General features: G+C 42.2%; 1 protein-coding gene across 5 annotated transcripts in view; it reads right to left on the reverse strand.

Annotated features, from left to right (window-relative positions):
* Positions 1-265: 265 nt before the first annotated feature.
* Positions 266-13,902, reverse strand: part of MAPKBP1 (mitogen-activated protein kinase binding protein 1) — a 101,676-nt gene continuing 88,039 nt past the window's right edge. For 3 of the 5 annotated variants that reach the window (XM_033062140.1, XM_033062138.1, XM_033062139.1), the window contains 6 exons: positions 13,386-13,556; positions 12,427-12,505; positions 10,576-10,886; positions 8,763-9,818; positions 5,493-5,578; positions 266-4,514 (listed from right to left, as the gene is read on the reverse strand). In XM_033062140.1, coding sequence (XP_032918031.1) covers positions 4,221-4,514; positions 5,493-5,578; positions 8,763-9,818; positions 10,576-10,886; positions 12,427-12,505; positions 13,386-13,556 — 1,997 coding nt within the window. In that variant the 3' untranslated portion in view covers positions 266-4,220. The remainder of the gene's footprint in view (positions 4,515-5,492; positions 5,579-8,762; positions 9,819-10,575; positions 10,887-12,426; positions 12,506-13,385; positions 13,557-13,902) is intronic. The other 2 variants (XM_033062141.1, XM_033062142.1) reach the window with 2 other exon arrangements.

Consider the following 13,902-nt stretch of genomic DNA (forward strand, 5'->3'; position numbering starts at 1 on the left):
ACGCAGCGCTGTGTCCGTCACACGCACATCCGAAACACGGGACACGCCCGACCTCCCACAGAAGGAACCACCTGCTCTCCCGGGTGCTGCTAGAAGACCTGTCTACCATTTCAACGAGGTTTTTGTCATTTAGTGTCCTGGATGCTACACATCCAGCGGGCTGCGGGGGGAAGACACTGTATACATGCATGAATTTACCAAGGGTGTTTAAATACCTGCTTTTTGTTTTTTTTTTCCTTATATATAATTATATACATATTCGTTCTTTTTAAAAAATTAAGTTGGCATGTTTCTACTCCCAGAAAGAAACGTCCCAATTCCTCTGAGTCATGATGAAGTCTGCAAAACGGGGAGGCTGGGGAGAGGGCTGCTGTAAGGCCATGCCCCAGTCATCACCTGGGAGGTCTCATGGAAAGGAGAGGACAACCTGAGAGAGGAGGTGGAAGAAAGGCAGACTTGCATACACACAGCTCCTGGGTGTTGCTGAGGGATGGGGAGGAGGAAGGTGTTACCTGTCTGCAGGAATACAACAGTTTGCTGCTTTTTCAGGTTGCAGCCCTTCCTACTATCCCAGTTCAAGAGAGCCCTTAAACAAACTGAGGGGTTCCACAGGCAAAGCAATACTATTTACAAGATGGAAAAGAAACCTAAAATTTCTCATTTTGACCAGGAATGTTAGATTGAACGGGGGAAAATAGACGTAAAGAGGATAGGTAGGTCCAAATTATTTTTCAGGCTTTATGTTAAACAAATAACTTAATACAGGTATCTTGCTGTGCCTATGCTAACATCCACACAAACCAGTAAGACGGATCACAAATCATTAAGAGGGATAGACTCAAATTTATTACCTCCTCTGACAAGTCTCTTCACTTCCCAGGCAGTTACCATTCATTATTTCTCTACCTGGCCCAATGGACAGCCTGCAGTGAAACATGTTCACAAGGTGCAAATGCAATGCATTTATGCTCTTTTTGTTCTGTAAACAACAGATTTTAGGAATACTTCCTACTGCCAGCAATAGGAAGTTAGCAGGGAAGAATTAGTTGGATCAGTCTTAAATTATAAAGAGCAACACTATCTCCTCACCCCTCTCAGCAACAAACTTGTGGTACCAGCATCTCCGTTACTGGGCTTTAATAAATTCAAAACATTAAAGCCTTGAACAAGTAGCCCATGACTTTGCCATTTAAGGAAAAAAATAGTTGCTTAGAGAACAGCAAGAGAAGAAGCAAGAGGCTCAATAGAATATATTAAAAACAAACTCCTTCTAATTCATCCTTCAATTACAGATCACCATCTCCAATTCCTATATCTACTTTCCTGAAGCCTTTTGGTATTCTATCATTCACAGGTATTGGCCAAATGGTGTTCTCCAGACCAAGACGATCTCTACTTCTACTCTGTTTTCCTGAGTCTCCTACATATACTATTCTAAATTTATTTTAAACTACGCAACCATTCTCCAACTGATCTACTTGCCTAACACTTTTCTCACCACCATTCTGATCAGATTTTACCTCTAGTTTTCTGTATACAGCCATTACCCCAAGTAAAATCCATTCCGGAAACAAAACCCACTCTGTCCAGCTTAAAACTCAGCTTTGCTTCACACAGTTTATTTCCAAGGAGCTTTGCTTCATATCTCTATGCCAGCTTTGCTGGTTGTTGCCCTTCATGGTAATTCTGCTCTCACTACTTGGCTTTTCTGTTATCATCTCTGACCTTTTAGTCACTACCTCACAATGTTTAAATAATAAAATGGTAAAAAATTGCACAAGGAAGTAATATAAAGGACCCTCAAACCTTTATCAACAGTACCAAAATATACCTGGGTTCAAGGGACTGCTATTTTTCCTGAGTGTTTTGTGGCCCCAGTAAAGAAGAAATTTCCTGTATACTAGGACATATGTTCACAGTCTGAAAGTGGAGGAACCGGTCACCTCAAAAGCAAGCTTGACCCACGCTAACTCCCATCACAGACCCAACATGACTGTTATCACACATTCCACTCACGGCATCTCCAGCTCACCTTTTCACTCAGAGAAACTGCCAGAAATTTCCTCTCTGGTTTCCAACTTGCCTTCCTTTGCAAAACCTGTCTGTGCAAGAGAAGCTGCCCATGGGACCAAGCACACCAGCTGATTCAGCACAATACAGTGCAGAGACAGGACTAGAAAATAACCCCTTTAAAGTTTCGGTACAAGCCCATTGAAGGAAAGGTTAGCAAGGACATGTGAAACATGATTAGACAGATTTCAATTACAGGCAGATCTGGAAAGCTCTCCAAGTGTTCCTCAAACTGCCATGTCCTGAAGCACTTGACAGTGATCAGGCAGCAAACCTGTAAGGGGAGAGACAGAACTGCAGATTATTCAGCCCTAGAGTTACTCAGGTTGTCCTATGCCAGTCTGGCCAGATCAGCAGAAAAAAGGCTGCGCTGCAGATCTGCAGTCACAGAAAGGCAGAGAAGTCAACAGACCACATTTCCAAGTGCCACAGGGTTTCAGAGAGACAGCAGACAGGACAGTAAAATGAAAGAAAATTGCTTCTACCCTGTAACCTCTGTAACCAAGTGATGCAGTCTGGCTGCCTCTGACTGACTTCCACAGATACTAGCAGTCTGTCTTCCACCAAATTCTTGTTGCTTGCATTAGTTTTATGAACTGGGATTACACTGCTCTGCCTAAAAATAAATGCAAGACAGACTGGAGATGGAATAAAACACTTTGTGTATTTGCCCCTGCTGTTGAAAGGAGTGGGAGTAAGGGGGAAGGTGCTGAAGAATTTCATTGGTTTAATTTCTTTTTTTTTCATAGCTTATATTATTGACCTAAAAAAACATCACTGGATGTTTTTTGAAACTAACAATTTTAAGCCACAAGAGACACAAGTCAGCATGGGTTTAGAGAAGCTCCACAGGGCAAGAAGAATATTGCACATACAAATGCAAAAAGAGAAGATTCTGTTTCTCAGACCAGAAATTCATTAAAAGCAGAGAGGCTATAGGCAGGGGAAACGGTGGCAATCACACCCCAAAATACCCCTTTTGAAGTTCTTAGGAAATAATTTTCTGAGGGGATTTGAAATAGCTTTACAAAAGGTAAGAGAATACCAGCTTTGTTGGAATGTAAATATTCCGTTTTCACATAAAGGCAAAGAGAAAACATTTTCCTATCACAGTGAAATGAATGAATGACACAGATGAGCCATGGCACTGAAGATCTCTCAAATCCAGAGTTACACTCTAAGAGATGGAAACCAGCTTTTCAGTGTCACTTCACAAATAAATCATAACATCAAAGTCAATATCCAATTCCTAATCAAACTTTTGTATCTAAATCCAATTTTTAAAATATCTGCAGAAAACCTGGTTGAAGTATCAATATAACATCAAATTTTAGATTAAAAATATCACTTATGAATTCATAAAGTAATCTCCAAAGCATGGCCCAAGGGATACAGAGTCTTTCCCTGGAGGTGAATGCAGATAAAATACAGTGTGGGGACTGTCTTGACACAATAGGAAAGCAGACTGGGTTGTCATAACAACAGCAGGATTACTGCAGGGAACAAAACTAAGGCAGGAAAAGCAAGAACAGCAAGACAAGATCTAAGCAGAGAACAGTTCATTAATTGCACAGACACTCCAGCCTGTCTCCCTGTTCGGGATTTATAATACAGAGATTGTTTCTCGCTGGGATATGGCAAAGGGATTGACAGTTTTTTTTAAAGGACAAAGATAACAGCCACAAATGTGGCATAGAGCAACAGTCAAGAGAAATAAATTAATAAATAAACCCATAAAAAGTCTGATTCTTGATTCTCATTAAGTCTCAGAGAGGAAGGGATTGGCTTCACATGGACTCCGTTGCTTTTAGTCAGCAATTCAGAATTTCTTGGATAAACTGGATTTTCTTTGTATTTTTAGGTGTCAAACATCCTGACCCCCTGGCTATGAAGAAATTTCAAGGCAATTTCTCCAAACTCCTCTTTCAAGACTTTGTTTAGAGACAGTTGGGAAACAAATATTAAAACTGTGGCCAGCACATTGCTAAGAATTGGAACAAGACAGTTGTTAGAGCCTGAGGAAAACAATTTATAAAGGTATCCCCACCAGCCCTAGACCAGCTGATGGTAACATTGGTCTGAAGCTCTCTCTGTGGTCCTCTTCTTGTGATTATTTCCATGTGTTCACAAACACCTGAAAGCCATCCTCCTTAGAGCTTTTTGTCCATGCGTCGTTCCACAGCTTGCAGCAATAGCTCTGAGTACTGTTCCAACAAAGCTAGTGTTTGCTCATCTCCCAAACCCTTGGGACTCGGTAGATTGGCACCACATCCCTCATTCACTGGGCTAGTGTTATCCTGTGGCTTCACCAGTGCCTCCTTATCTTTTGGAAGCTCTTCTGCATCCTTCAGAGAGTCCAATTCTTTCTTCATTGAGGAGAATGTTTCTGTCAGGAGGCCTGCTATTCTATCTTTGTCAGTAGAAGATTCCGTATCATTTAGTACCTGAAAACAAAGAGGGGAAAAACCAGAATGCATTGGAGTTTAGGTAGAGCACCAAGCAAGCAATTTTAGCCCTTTAGGGAAGGAAACCATAAAGATTTTTAGACCAATCAAGTTTACTTTTCTTGAATATTTGAGACTGCCCATTTAGGCATACAGCAGGACATGCATCCAATACTCCCTAGCTGCACAAAATCCAGAGGCATTACTCCAATAGGACAGAGATGGGAAGCACATTTTTGGGTAGTGTTCCCTTCATAGTGGGATTAAGGAGTTGTTTCCCAGCTGCAGCACAGGCCAATAGTCTCCTGTCCCTCCTGGGGGCAGCTGCAGTGGGTCCCAGGAACACAGCAAGGTCAGAGACCTAATGCAAATGCTGTGGCCAGAGCTGCACCATCAAAGTCTCTCATTCACTGCAGGAGACTTGACAGATCAGTGCTAAGCAAAGAAACAAAGAGCTGTTATATTGCTCTCCATGCAACTCTGGTCTGGTGGTGAGAGGGACAGGTGAACAGCTGCATGTTCTTCTCACAGCTGGATTCCCATGGTATCCCACATTTGCTAATCCTTTTCCCAGGCATCAAAGACAAAGGACAGATGAGGATAATAAAACTCAAAGCTCCTATAATATTTCATATCCCTGAAACACTGCATAACCTTTACTTAATTCCCTAATACTCCTTTGAAAAAGAGCACACTGTTATCTTCAGTTTACAGATAGGCTAAACACACTGAAAACTTAATTGATTTGCTCAGAGTACCATAGCAAAGCATTAGAAAATCCAAGAGCTGGAAATCAGAAGCTCCTGCATCCCTGGTTCAAGCTGAAGGTGCAGTCAAGTGGACAGCAAGGCAGCTTGTGTCACAGGGCCAAGAGAATGCCTTGAGGCAGCAAGCACCTAGATTGTGTGTAAGGTGCCTGTGGGCTGTAAAGCCCAGCTACTGAACCAGAGCTGTGGGTGAGGTCACTCAGTCACTCACCCTGCGGTAAAGGTGAAGGGCTCTGCGCATGCTGTCCTGGAGCTCGGACACCACGTGCTCACACTGCTCTATGCTGATGCCCGATTCTGGAGGGAGGAAAACATAAAAGCACAAGTGAAGGCACAGACACTCCACCATCCACAACCTCACAGTTTGGTAAGAAAACAGGTTTTTTCAATGCATATCTGAAAGACCATGCACACACAACTTGCCATTCAAATTTTAGGGCTGGTTTGAGCAAATTATTGAATAGGCACATTCTGCATGAGCTTTCCTTCATACTAACTAGACATGCTGCTTGCTTCAAACATCCCTATTTTTCCAGTCTTTAGACTCTCCAAAGTCAGCAACGTTTTTCCTCAGATTGCACATTTTTTTTTTAGTCATAGATAGTCACAGATTACCCATGTGATTTCCAATTACAATTAAAGCCATGTTTGTATGAGGGCTTCCAGTAGCAAGGGGGACAGATACAAGAAGTCCTCTAATTTAACTTCCCCCTAGTTAGAAATCTGCAAGCTCCCCCTCACACATCCTTCTGCAGAGTGTATTACTAAAGCACAGAGGATGATGGATTATTCTGAATTATTGCAGGGTTCTCTAGAGAGGACTGAGGTCCAGAGGAGTTGTGACAAGCAAACTCAATCACAACAGAATTGCACTGCTGAGCAACCCATGACATACATTGCTGGTACACCATAATGCAAAACTGAAAAACGAAAGCAAGCAACTGAAGGAAAGCATCTTCTGCCTGTCCCCACAAGATATTATCTCCAAAACATTAGTTGAAGACCTGCAATCTTTATACAATAAACACTTTCATGATTCCACATGAACAAAGACATAGACACACAGACACAATCTTCAATTTGCAAAGGTCTGGACAAAGGACATTCAACTTTCTTTAGTTACCCAAACCCAAAACTTTGTCACATTAGCACTGTAATTCCTGCAGTTTTAAGAACACCATGTTTGAATAGACTGAAGATGATCTCAGCTAATTTTATGAATACATCTAGATGATGCATAAACAAATACAGCTAGAAAAACATCTACTTTTACACAAACAAAAACATCCACAAAGAACAAAGGGGCATGAACAAATCCTTCCATCTGCACTCTTTGATCCTAAATCACCCGTGGAGTCTGAGCACAGCGGGCTTCAGTGCAATCCAAGATTCTTGCTTTCTGTCCCCCTCCTTCCCTCTTTAAGTTCGAAACCCAGGTGTTTCTTCTCATGATTGTTCCTGGATTTCTCTTCTGATCATTGTTTTTATGCTGGTCTCCAGCTCTGGGAGGTGCCAGTCATGAGAAAGGTCACAAAACCTAATATAAGTGCCTAAGTAACAGGCACTTTCTGCCTCTTGGATATACAGCATGCAATGCTCTTCAGAAACCAGCAGAGAATATTAAACACAGCAACAGTGTTAAGCACATCTACAGTATTTTAACTGTAGATGACAAAATGCTTTAAACAAGAACAATTAAGCCTCTTTATTTGCAGCTGTTATACAAGCAGGAAATGGAAGGGCAGAAAAATTAAGTGGAAACCCAAAGTAACAGTGCGAGTCAGAAGCAGAACAAGTCTCTACCAACCCTACAGTTTTAATTTAAACTGCCACACTGTGATTCCCAGAAGCCACAGTAAGTTGCTCACAGTGATAGACAACTTGGATCTAAACAGCTTTTCCAGCACCTACCACTAACAATTTGGGAAATGTGGTCTGCAAGAAGCTTAAGGCTGACAACTGCCTACCGAGAAAAAAAAAGGCATTGGGATCCACAGCTATAACATTCTAACTCACTAAAGGATGCTGTTAAATATTCTGTCAGTGTGTGCTATGTCTTGGGAGTTGTTAGGAAAATTACTGAAAAAAAACCCTTGCTCTTTCTCTGTGGTACCTGTATTAATTCTGCAAACTGACCAAAAACCTTTTGCTTTGTAGCAAATCTAGAAGACAAAACTCAGCCAAAAGAGCACAGACAACTACAATTCTGCTGTAGAACATGATTCCACAGCTTCAGGCTGCATCTGGTGCTGGAAGAAACCTCACCCCTGTAGGGGTAGGGTCTGAAAATTTCAGGTGCACTCACTGTTCTTCAGAGCAGCTACAGTATAACTGCAGGCTCCTTAGACAAAACATCACATTTCCTGTTTTACATAATAGTGCTTCAATCTTACGGTGTTTGAGTTCTCTGGAAATGCAAAAAGAAAAATAACAGTGTATCAAAACCAAATTAAACCTTCTGCAATGTTTTGGTGCAGAAATATTGTGATTAACCAACTAGATGAATGGTGCAACAGCCTGGCACCACAGAAAGTAATTGATCACCGGATTACAGAGCTATCCCTTCTCAGATATGAGTAAGAACAACATAACAAAAGGGATAAAAAAACTGCATAGCCCCTTAAGGTACAAGCTATCAGGGCAGCAGTTAACATCCAGCTTTCTAATACACAACTCATAAAAGTCCTTTTAGGTTGTGACACAAAAGAAAAACTTGAAAGATGATGTGGAACTAAACAGTGCCACATACTGTGCCACGGGAGGTTTTCCTGCCTTGGAGGGCAGGATTTCTGTGTCAATTTTAACTTATATGCTAGTTTTCATTTGATCGATTACCTTAAACTGAGGCCTGTAATAGATCTTAGAGCTGCTTTCAGCAGGTGGAAGTTTTTCCTCTTGTACTTTTTTCCTCCAAACTAGAGATGATTCAAAAAATAATTCACTTTTTTTATGTTCAAACTCTGCACATGCACTGCATATTCAGTTTGCAGACATCCTCAAAGCAAAGTGATAACAGCACAAAGACCTGCTTGCTCTCACAGGTAGCTACAGCAAGAAGCTCACCTTTATGAGCTTTATCTCATGCGAGAAGATTGTATGCAAACCCTTCTGGACCCTGCACACTTGCATATTAACAAAGGAAAGTTTGAGCTGCCTGGCATAATTTCACTGTCAGTATTATCTGTGCTTGATTGGTTCTGTTAGTACATGTTGGCCTGCACCTTTATTTGCTGGCCAAACATGCTCCAAGGATGATGGATGCGGGGGGATATGACCCACACGCTCCAGGGGATTCCCAGCATATCAGCTTTTAGCATAGACCACAAAGAAGTTTGAGGTAATTGTACAGCTAAATCACTAAAATCATGACAGTTCTGAGGTCTACAAAACATTCAGCTACGAAGGACTGTCAGACATAAGACCCAGAGGAAATGGAAACTAAAGACTGAGAAAAAGATGTTAGATTGAAGAAGTGTCTCACCATTGAGGGGATGGTTTATGGAACGAGACAGGTGCAGACAGGACGAGACAGGCCAGAAGCTGGACGTAAAGAAATGTGATGGGATCGTGAGGCGGTTCACAAAGACAGGAGACAGAAGGGGGAAGATAAGAGATGGGTATCCATGCACACCTGAGACCTGTGCCGAGGCAGTAACAGATGTAGACCTCGGCCTGATGGGGTCTAGTGGGCAAAGTCCAGGTTGGCTGTCTAGTACACAGGCGATGCCGGTGATCCGCTCCCTGCCCCTGGGCAGTGTGCTCTCAGGAGACCTTAGGTGTTGGCCCTCTGACACCTCCCTCAGTTTCAGACTAGTGACCCCTGGCTCATCCTGGCAGTCTGTCCTTGAGACTGGGCAATCCACTGGGCTCTCCTTAGCAAGCCCTGTTGGGACCTCTCTATCAGGAACTAGAGACCCAGCAGTGTGATTCTCCCTCTTGGAGGCTCGGACCTCAGGAAAAGAGGGTTTCTTTTTAGAGGCCCCAGCTGACTGTGGAGACTGTGGCTCAAGCAGGGTTTTTGTTTTGGTAGTGGGTGAGAAGGAGGCCAGTGTGGGTCTATCAGGCAATGGCTTGGGAATGTCAAGAATCAGATGTGCTCGGTTTGATGATGTCAACTTGCTGTGGAAGGACTTGGGAGATGAGCAGTTTACAACTGGCTGGAGTGCAGGTTTCACTGGAACATTTTCTTTCACTGGCAGCTTAATCTTCTCAGCATCTAGTGTGGAACTAAATTGTGTCTTCTCTGTCATTGGAGGACTAGTCCTCCCATCAGTCAACATTTCAGTGGAGCAACCAAGGTACAGATTTTCCCCTACAGATATGCTCCTTGACATCTTAGCGCGGAAGCTGGTTGTGGGGTTCATGTAGGATTTTGGCTTTGCAACCCTGACATCTTTGGCCAGCAGAGCACCAGATCCATCCATCTTCAACATACTGGCTGATAACACCCTGCAATTGTTAGGTCTGGGATCCTTCTCAACCACCAAAAGAGTCTGAGGACGCTGCTTGGCAGAGGATATCACTCCAGGACCCTTATCTGTGAAAATTAAACAGACAAACATTCCAAAAATAGACAAGAGCCTGCAGTGAATTCCTAAATTGGAATTTAATGTGGCTTAGCTCAGCCTCTGTGAGATGTGTACAAATACACTAGTTCAGGTTAGTATCACCAAACCTCAACAGCTTTCTTTTCGTCCCATCCCTCATTCTACTCACACACTGCTGCTTTCCTCCTGAGAGAGATTTGTTCTTAAAGTGTATGGTCAGAAGACCTTGGACCACTGTGACTCTTAAGAGAAAGGCCAGAGGAAGCAGGCAAAAACTTATATATGCTGTTTTGGTTATCAGGTGGGGGTTCTTTTATTTGTTTCAAAAATAGAGGCATTTTGCACAGTGGGCCTGGATACAGTAAGCTCTCTGTTACTCTCTCTTTCTGCTTTCTCTCCTCCCCATTCTGGGGATCTTTAATCTTAGCTTGGAGCAACCACCCACAGTGAGAGAGAATATTTTTGCAAATACTTCATTTCACCCTTGCCAGTGCTCCTCCCACAGATGCCAAACAAATATCAGAGAAGAATTAATTAGAGGACCAGCATCTGCATTACAAATTTAAAATATTAAATCATATTTTAATTAATAAGATTAAAAATATTTTCCCTTGACAGGTTAGGAGTTAGAAGACATGTAAAGCCTGTACCTCAGAATGCAGAAAGACAAGCTTAATTTAAATCCTCCACTCAGACATCCCCATTTCATTCTCAGGTTCATACCATCATTCCCATGTGTGTCCTTACCCTCATGCACGAGGTCATGCACTGACTGTGCCTTTCTCATGACTGCATTCACAGGGCCTTCTGGAAAGGAGGCAATGACCCGTCCAGGAGCCATACCAACTCTGCTGGTCTCCAGAGCTGATCTGCGCTTTTTCTGCACATAAACAGCTCGATTTGAATTTACATTCTCTAGGAGCTGGCTGCTCTCCGATGCTTCATTAGAATGGTTGCTGTCAGTTTTCAACAGGTTTGGTGTAAACTGACTGGTCTGGGATGGTGGCTCGATGGGCTTTGAATCCAGTGTCAGATTTGATGAAGAAAGTGACAATCTTCTAAAGAACACAATAAAGGAATCCCAGTTAAAACAAGTATGTTCCTCCTGGATAGACAGGAGCATGCATTAAGTTTCTCTGGAATAAAGAGCCCCTCCCTCCTCTGGATTCTTTCAAGTCAAAAATGCCCTAAGCTGTTACTACTTAATTCTACTCAACCCCACAAGCTCTGGTCTTCAAGCATTTGACTATAGGCTTTGCAATCACAGATAGCACTGGGTTGCTGTTTCCAGGGAGGACACCATAAACAAGTGAAGACAAAAGAGAAGGGAAAATTCCAGGCATAGGAAAGACTGGGCAAAATCAGGTCAGGTCTTTTCTCTCAGCTCACCTTACTGAAATTTAAATCTTTTCAATTCTAAGATAACCCTAAGAAGAAGTAAATATGCTTTCCTAATATTAGGAAAGCTGGTCAGTATCTTCAAGAGGAAAGCCAAATTTCCTCTTCCTCGCCACTTCAGGCAAACACAGTGGGCTTACTTCAGAAAGGAGGCAACTTCCAATCTGGCACGTTTAAACAGCTGAACAGATTAAAAGCCCAGAGGTTTTCATAATCAAAAACTACCTCCCCTGTTGCATTTCTAGAGCACCAGTGACTTCCTTCACTCATCACTGCAACTCTCCAGAAGCTTACACAATAGCTAACCACTGGCTTCCTTCCCAAACATACAGTCTCAACATGAGGCAGACTAAGAGGCACTCCTGACAGCAGCAACAGCAGCTGAATACAGCAATAACAAACAAATTTCCCTACCATGCTGAATCTGGACACAGCTGGTGAATCTTAGAAGATGTATTCAAATCTGCTTAGTCCTATATAATGAAATTCCTTTGAGCTGAGATTTTAGGTTGTCATTTTAGAGGAATACAGGAGTATTTGTTTGTTTTAAACGTTTATGAATGCAAATCAACAAAAGTATTGACCTAATTTTTAATTTTTTTAAATTCATTTGTTTTGTTGGGATTTTATTTTAATAACAAGGAAAACAGCTTGCAGAGGCCTTTTGGAGTTCTTTAGGGTTGAGGGGTTTTTTGGAAGAATAATACCCCCACGGGGCTTTGTGTGAGACACCAGAACACCCTGTGAAGGCATGGGACCAAGAAACAAAGCTGAATAAGAAAGGACTGTAAAACAAAGGAAAAGTTGAAAAATCTACTTTCATTGTCCAAGCTGAATGAAATGCAAAAGAATAAACAGAGCATAAACAGTGAAGAGTAAATTAGATTATTAATGATTCCTCCAACTGAATCAACCAAGGCATTAATCATGAAACAATTAAGCACGTTGTTGAAAGAAGAAAAAGAACAAACAATAGTGTTGCATTAGAATAAATAGAACAGCTAAAGCGATCCAGGAAAACCTGTCCAAATCAAAAGAGTCTGCAAACAGCCTGCCAGATGCTGTGCTAACACTTTGCTGTGCCTAGGCACACCAAGGCCAGAACTTTGTTAAACTATTTTCACCCAGGACCTAGCATGAGATCTACTTATGTTAGTATAAATACACAGACAGAAACACTCAAAACAAGCAGAGCCATACCTGAGAGCCGGGGACTGGGAAAGAAAGCGAGAGGAAATGCTGAGGGTTTCAGTTCTTTCCAGATTCCTACATGAGCCACCTAAAAATTTTGGTTAAAGGAGAAAGAAAGATGAGCAGTTCATTTACAGAGCATTATCATATATACATTTTCTTATCATAGAGATATCAAGTCTTCCCTGATATCCAAGGGGACTTTTTTAAGCTAAAGCCACAGAGAATTAAATAATTATATTTTCTTTGCCTTTAGTGTTCTACTTAGATTACTCTGCCTTAAGCTGCTACCCTCCCTAAGGGTACGCCTCCTCCTTTTTTGCTTCCCTTTGTGTACTATCGTGCCTGTAGGACTGTGAGGCACTGGCACGAAGCAGAAAACAAACCCATCAAAGAGGGGGAAAAAAAGGAAAAAGAAAAGAAAAGAACCCGAAAAACTCACATAGATATTGCTGCCTGCAACCATTATCAATTTTAAAAAGATATGCTTTGTTCTGGAGTTGGTCGATAAAGACAAACCAGCTCCTTTGCCACTCTGATGTCTCCTCTTATTCTCTCTCTCCACCCAGCATTTCAGCCTTTTCTTTTGTGACATTGGCGATGCCTTGATGCACCACTAGAGGCCACTGCGTGCCACCTTCGGGGGGTGAACGCGCAGTCAATACCTTCCTTTACAACAGGACAAACAGTCGGGGAGCGAGGTAACAGCTCTTTAGGATTCCAGGGACAATACTTAACACAAACTGACATAGAGCTCAATGTCATCCACACAAATTCATATTCAGACCGATGAAGTTAACAGATGTCACTCTTCTTTAGTCCTCTTACGCTGTTTTCCATTTTTCCCCTCTCCCCATAGATGCACAGCTGCGAAAGCCTAGCAGAACTTGTAGCCTGCTTTGGTTTAAATAGGGGAAAAAAATCAGGAGTGACCTTACAAAGTCTCCCCACTCAAAACAGAGATGTACCTTTTCCATCAGTGTTGCTCAGGGTCCCAAAATGCTCCTTGAGAAACTTTTCCTGATCAGGTATCTGAGGAATTTCTCCCTCAGGCATGCTAGTACCCACATCCTCTTCTCCTTCTTCTCCCTCCAGGTCTGAGACACCATCTACACTAAGAGGTTCAGTGCCTTCAGAATCTGGGGAAAAGGCAAAAAACCCTCAGTGCTGTAAAAACATAATCAGAGTAACAATAACCAAGTTTAAAAAAAATAATCAACAAAGATGCTAGATTTTGAACCTAGAATGTTGAAGTCAGTCATTCTCTAATCTACCATATCGCACAAACAGCACAACCTAGGGCATAATCAGTACTAAACCTGCCTCCTTGGGTAGCAAGGTTAAGAAAAAGCCAAAGGTGCACAAGGAAAGAAGGAAAGTGCACCAATTCCTGCTTCTACAGTGGCTTTGTTGCAGTTCAAATGTTCCTGGATCTGTACAGCAGGACCAGTGGGACTAATAGGACTGTGACCTCTGGCCAACTCA

This window comes from Catharus ustulatus, chromosome 6 (assembly GCF_009819885.2).
Source record: "Catharus ustulatus isolate bCatUst1 chromosome 6, bCatUst1.pri.v2, whole genome shotgun sequence".
Classification (NCBI taxonomy): domain Eukaryota; kingdom Metazoa; phylum Chordata; class Aves; order Passeriformes; family Turdidae; genus Catharus; species Catharus ustulatus.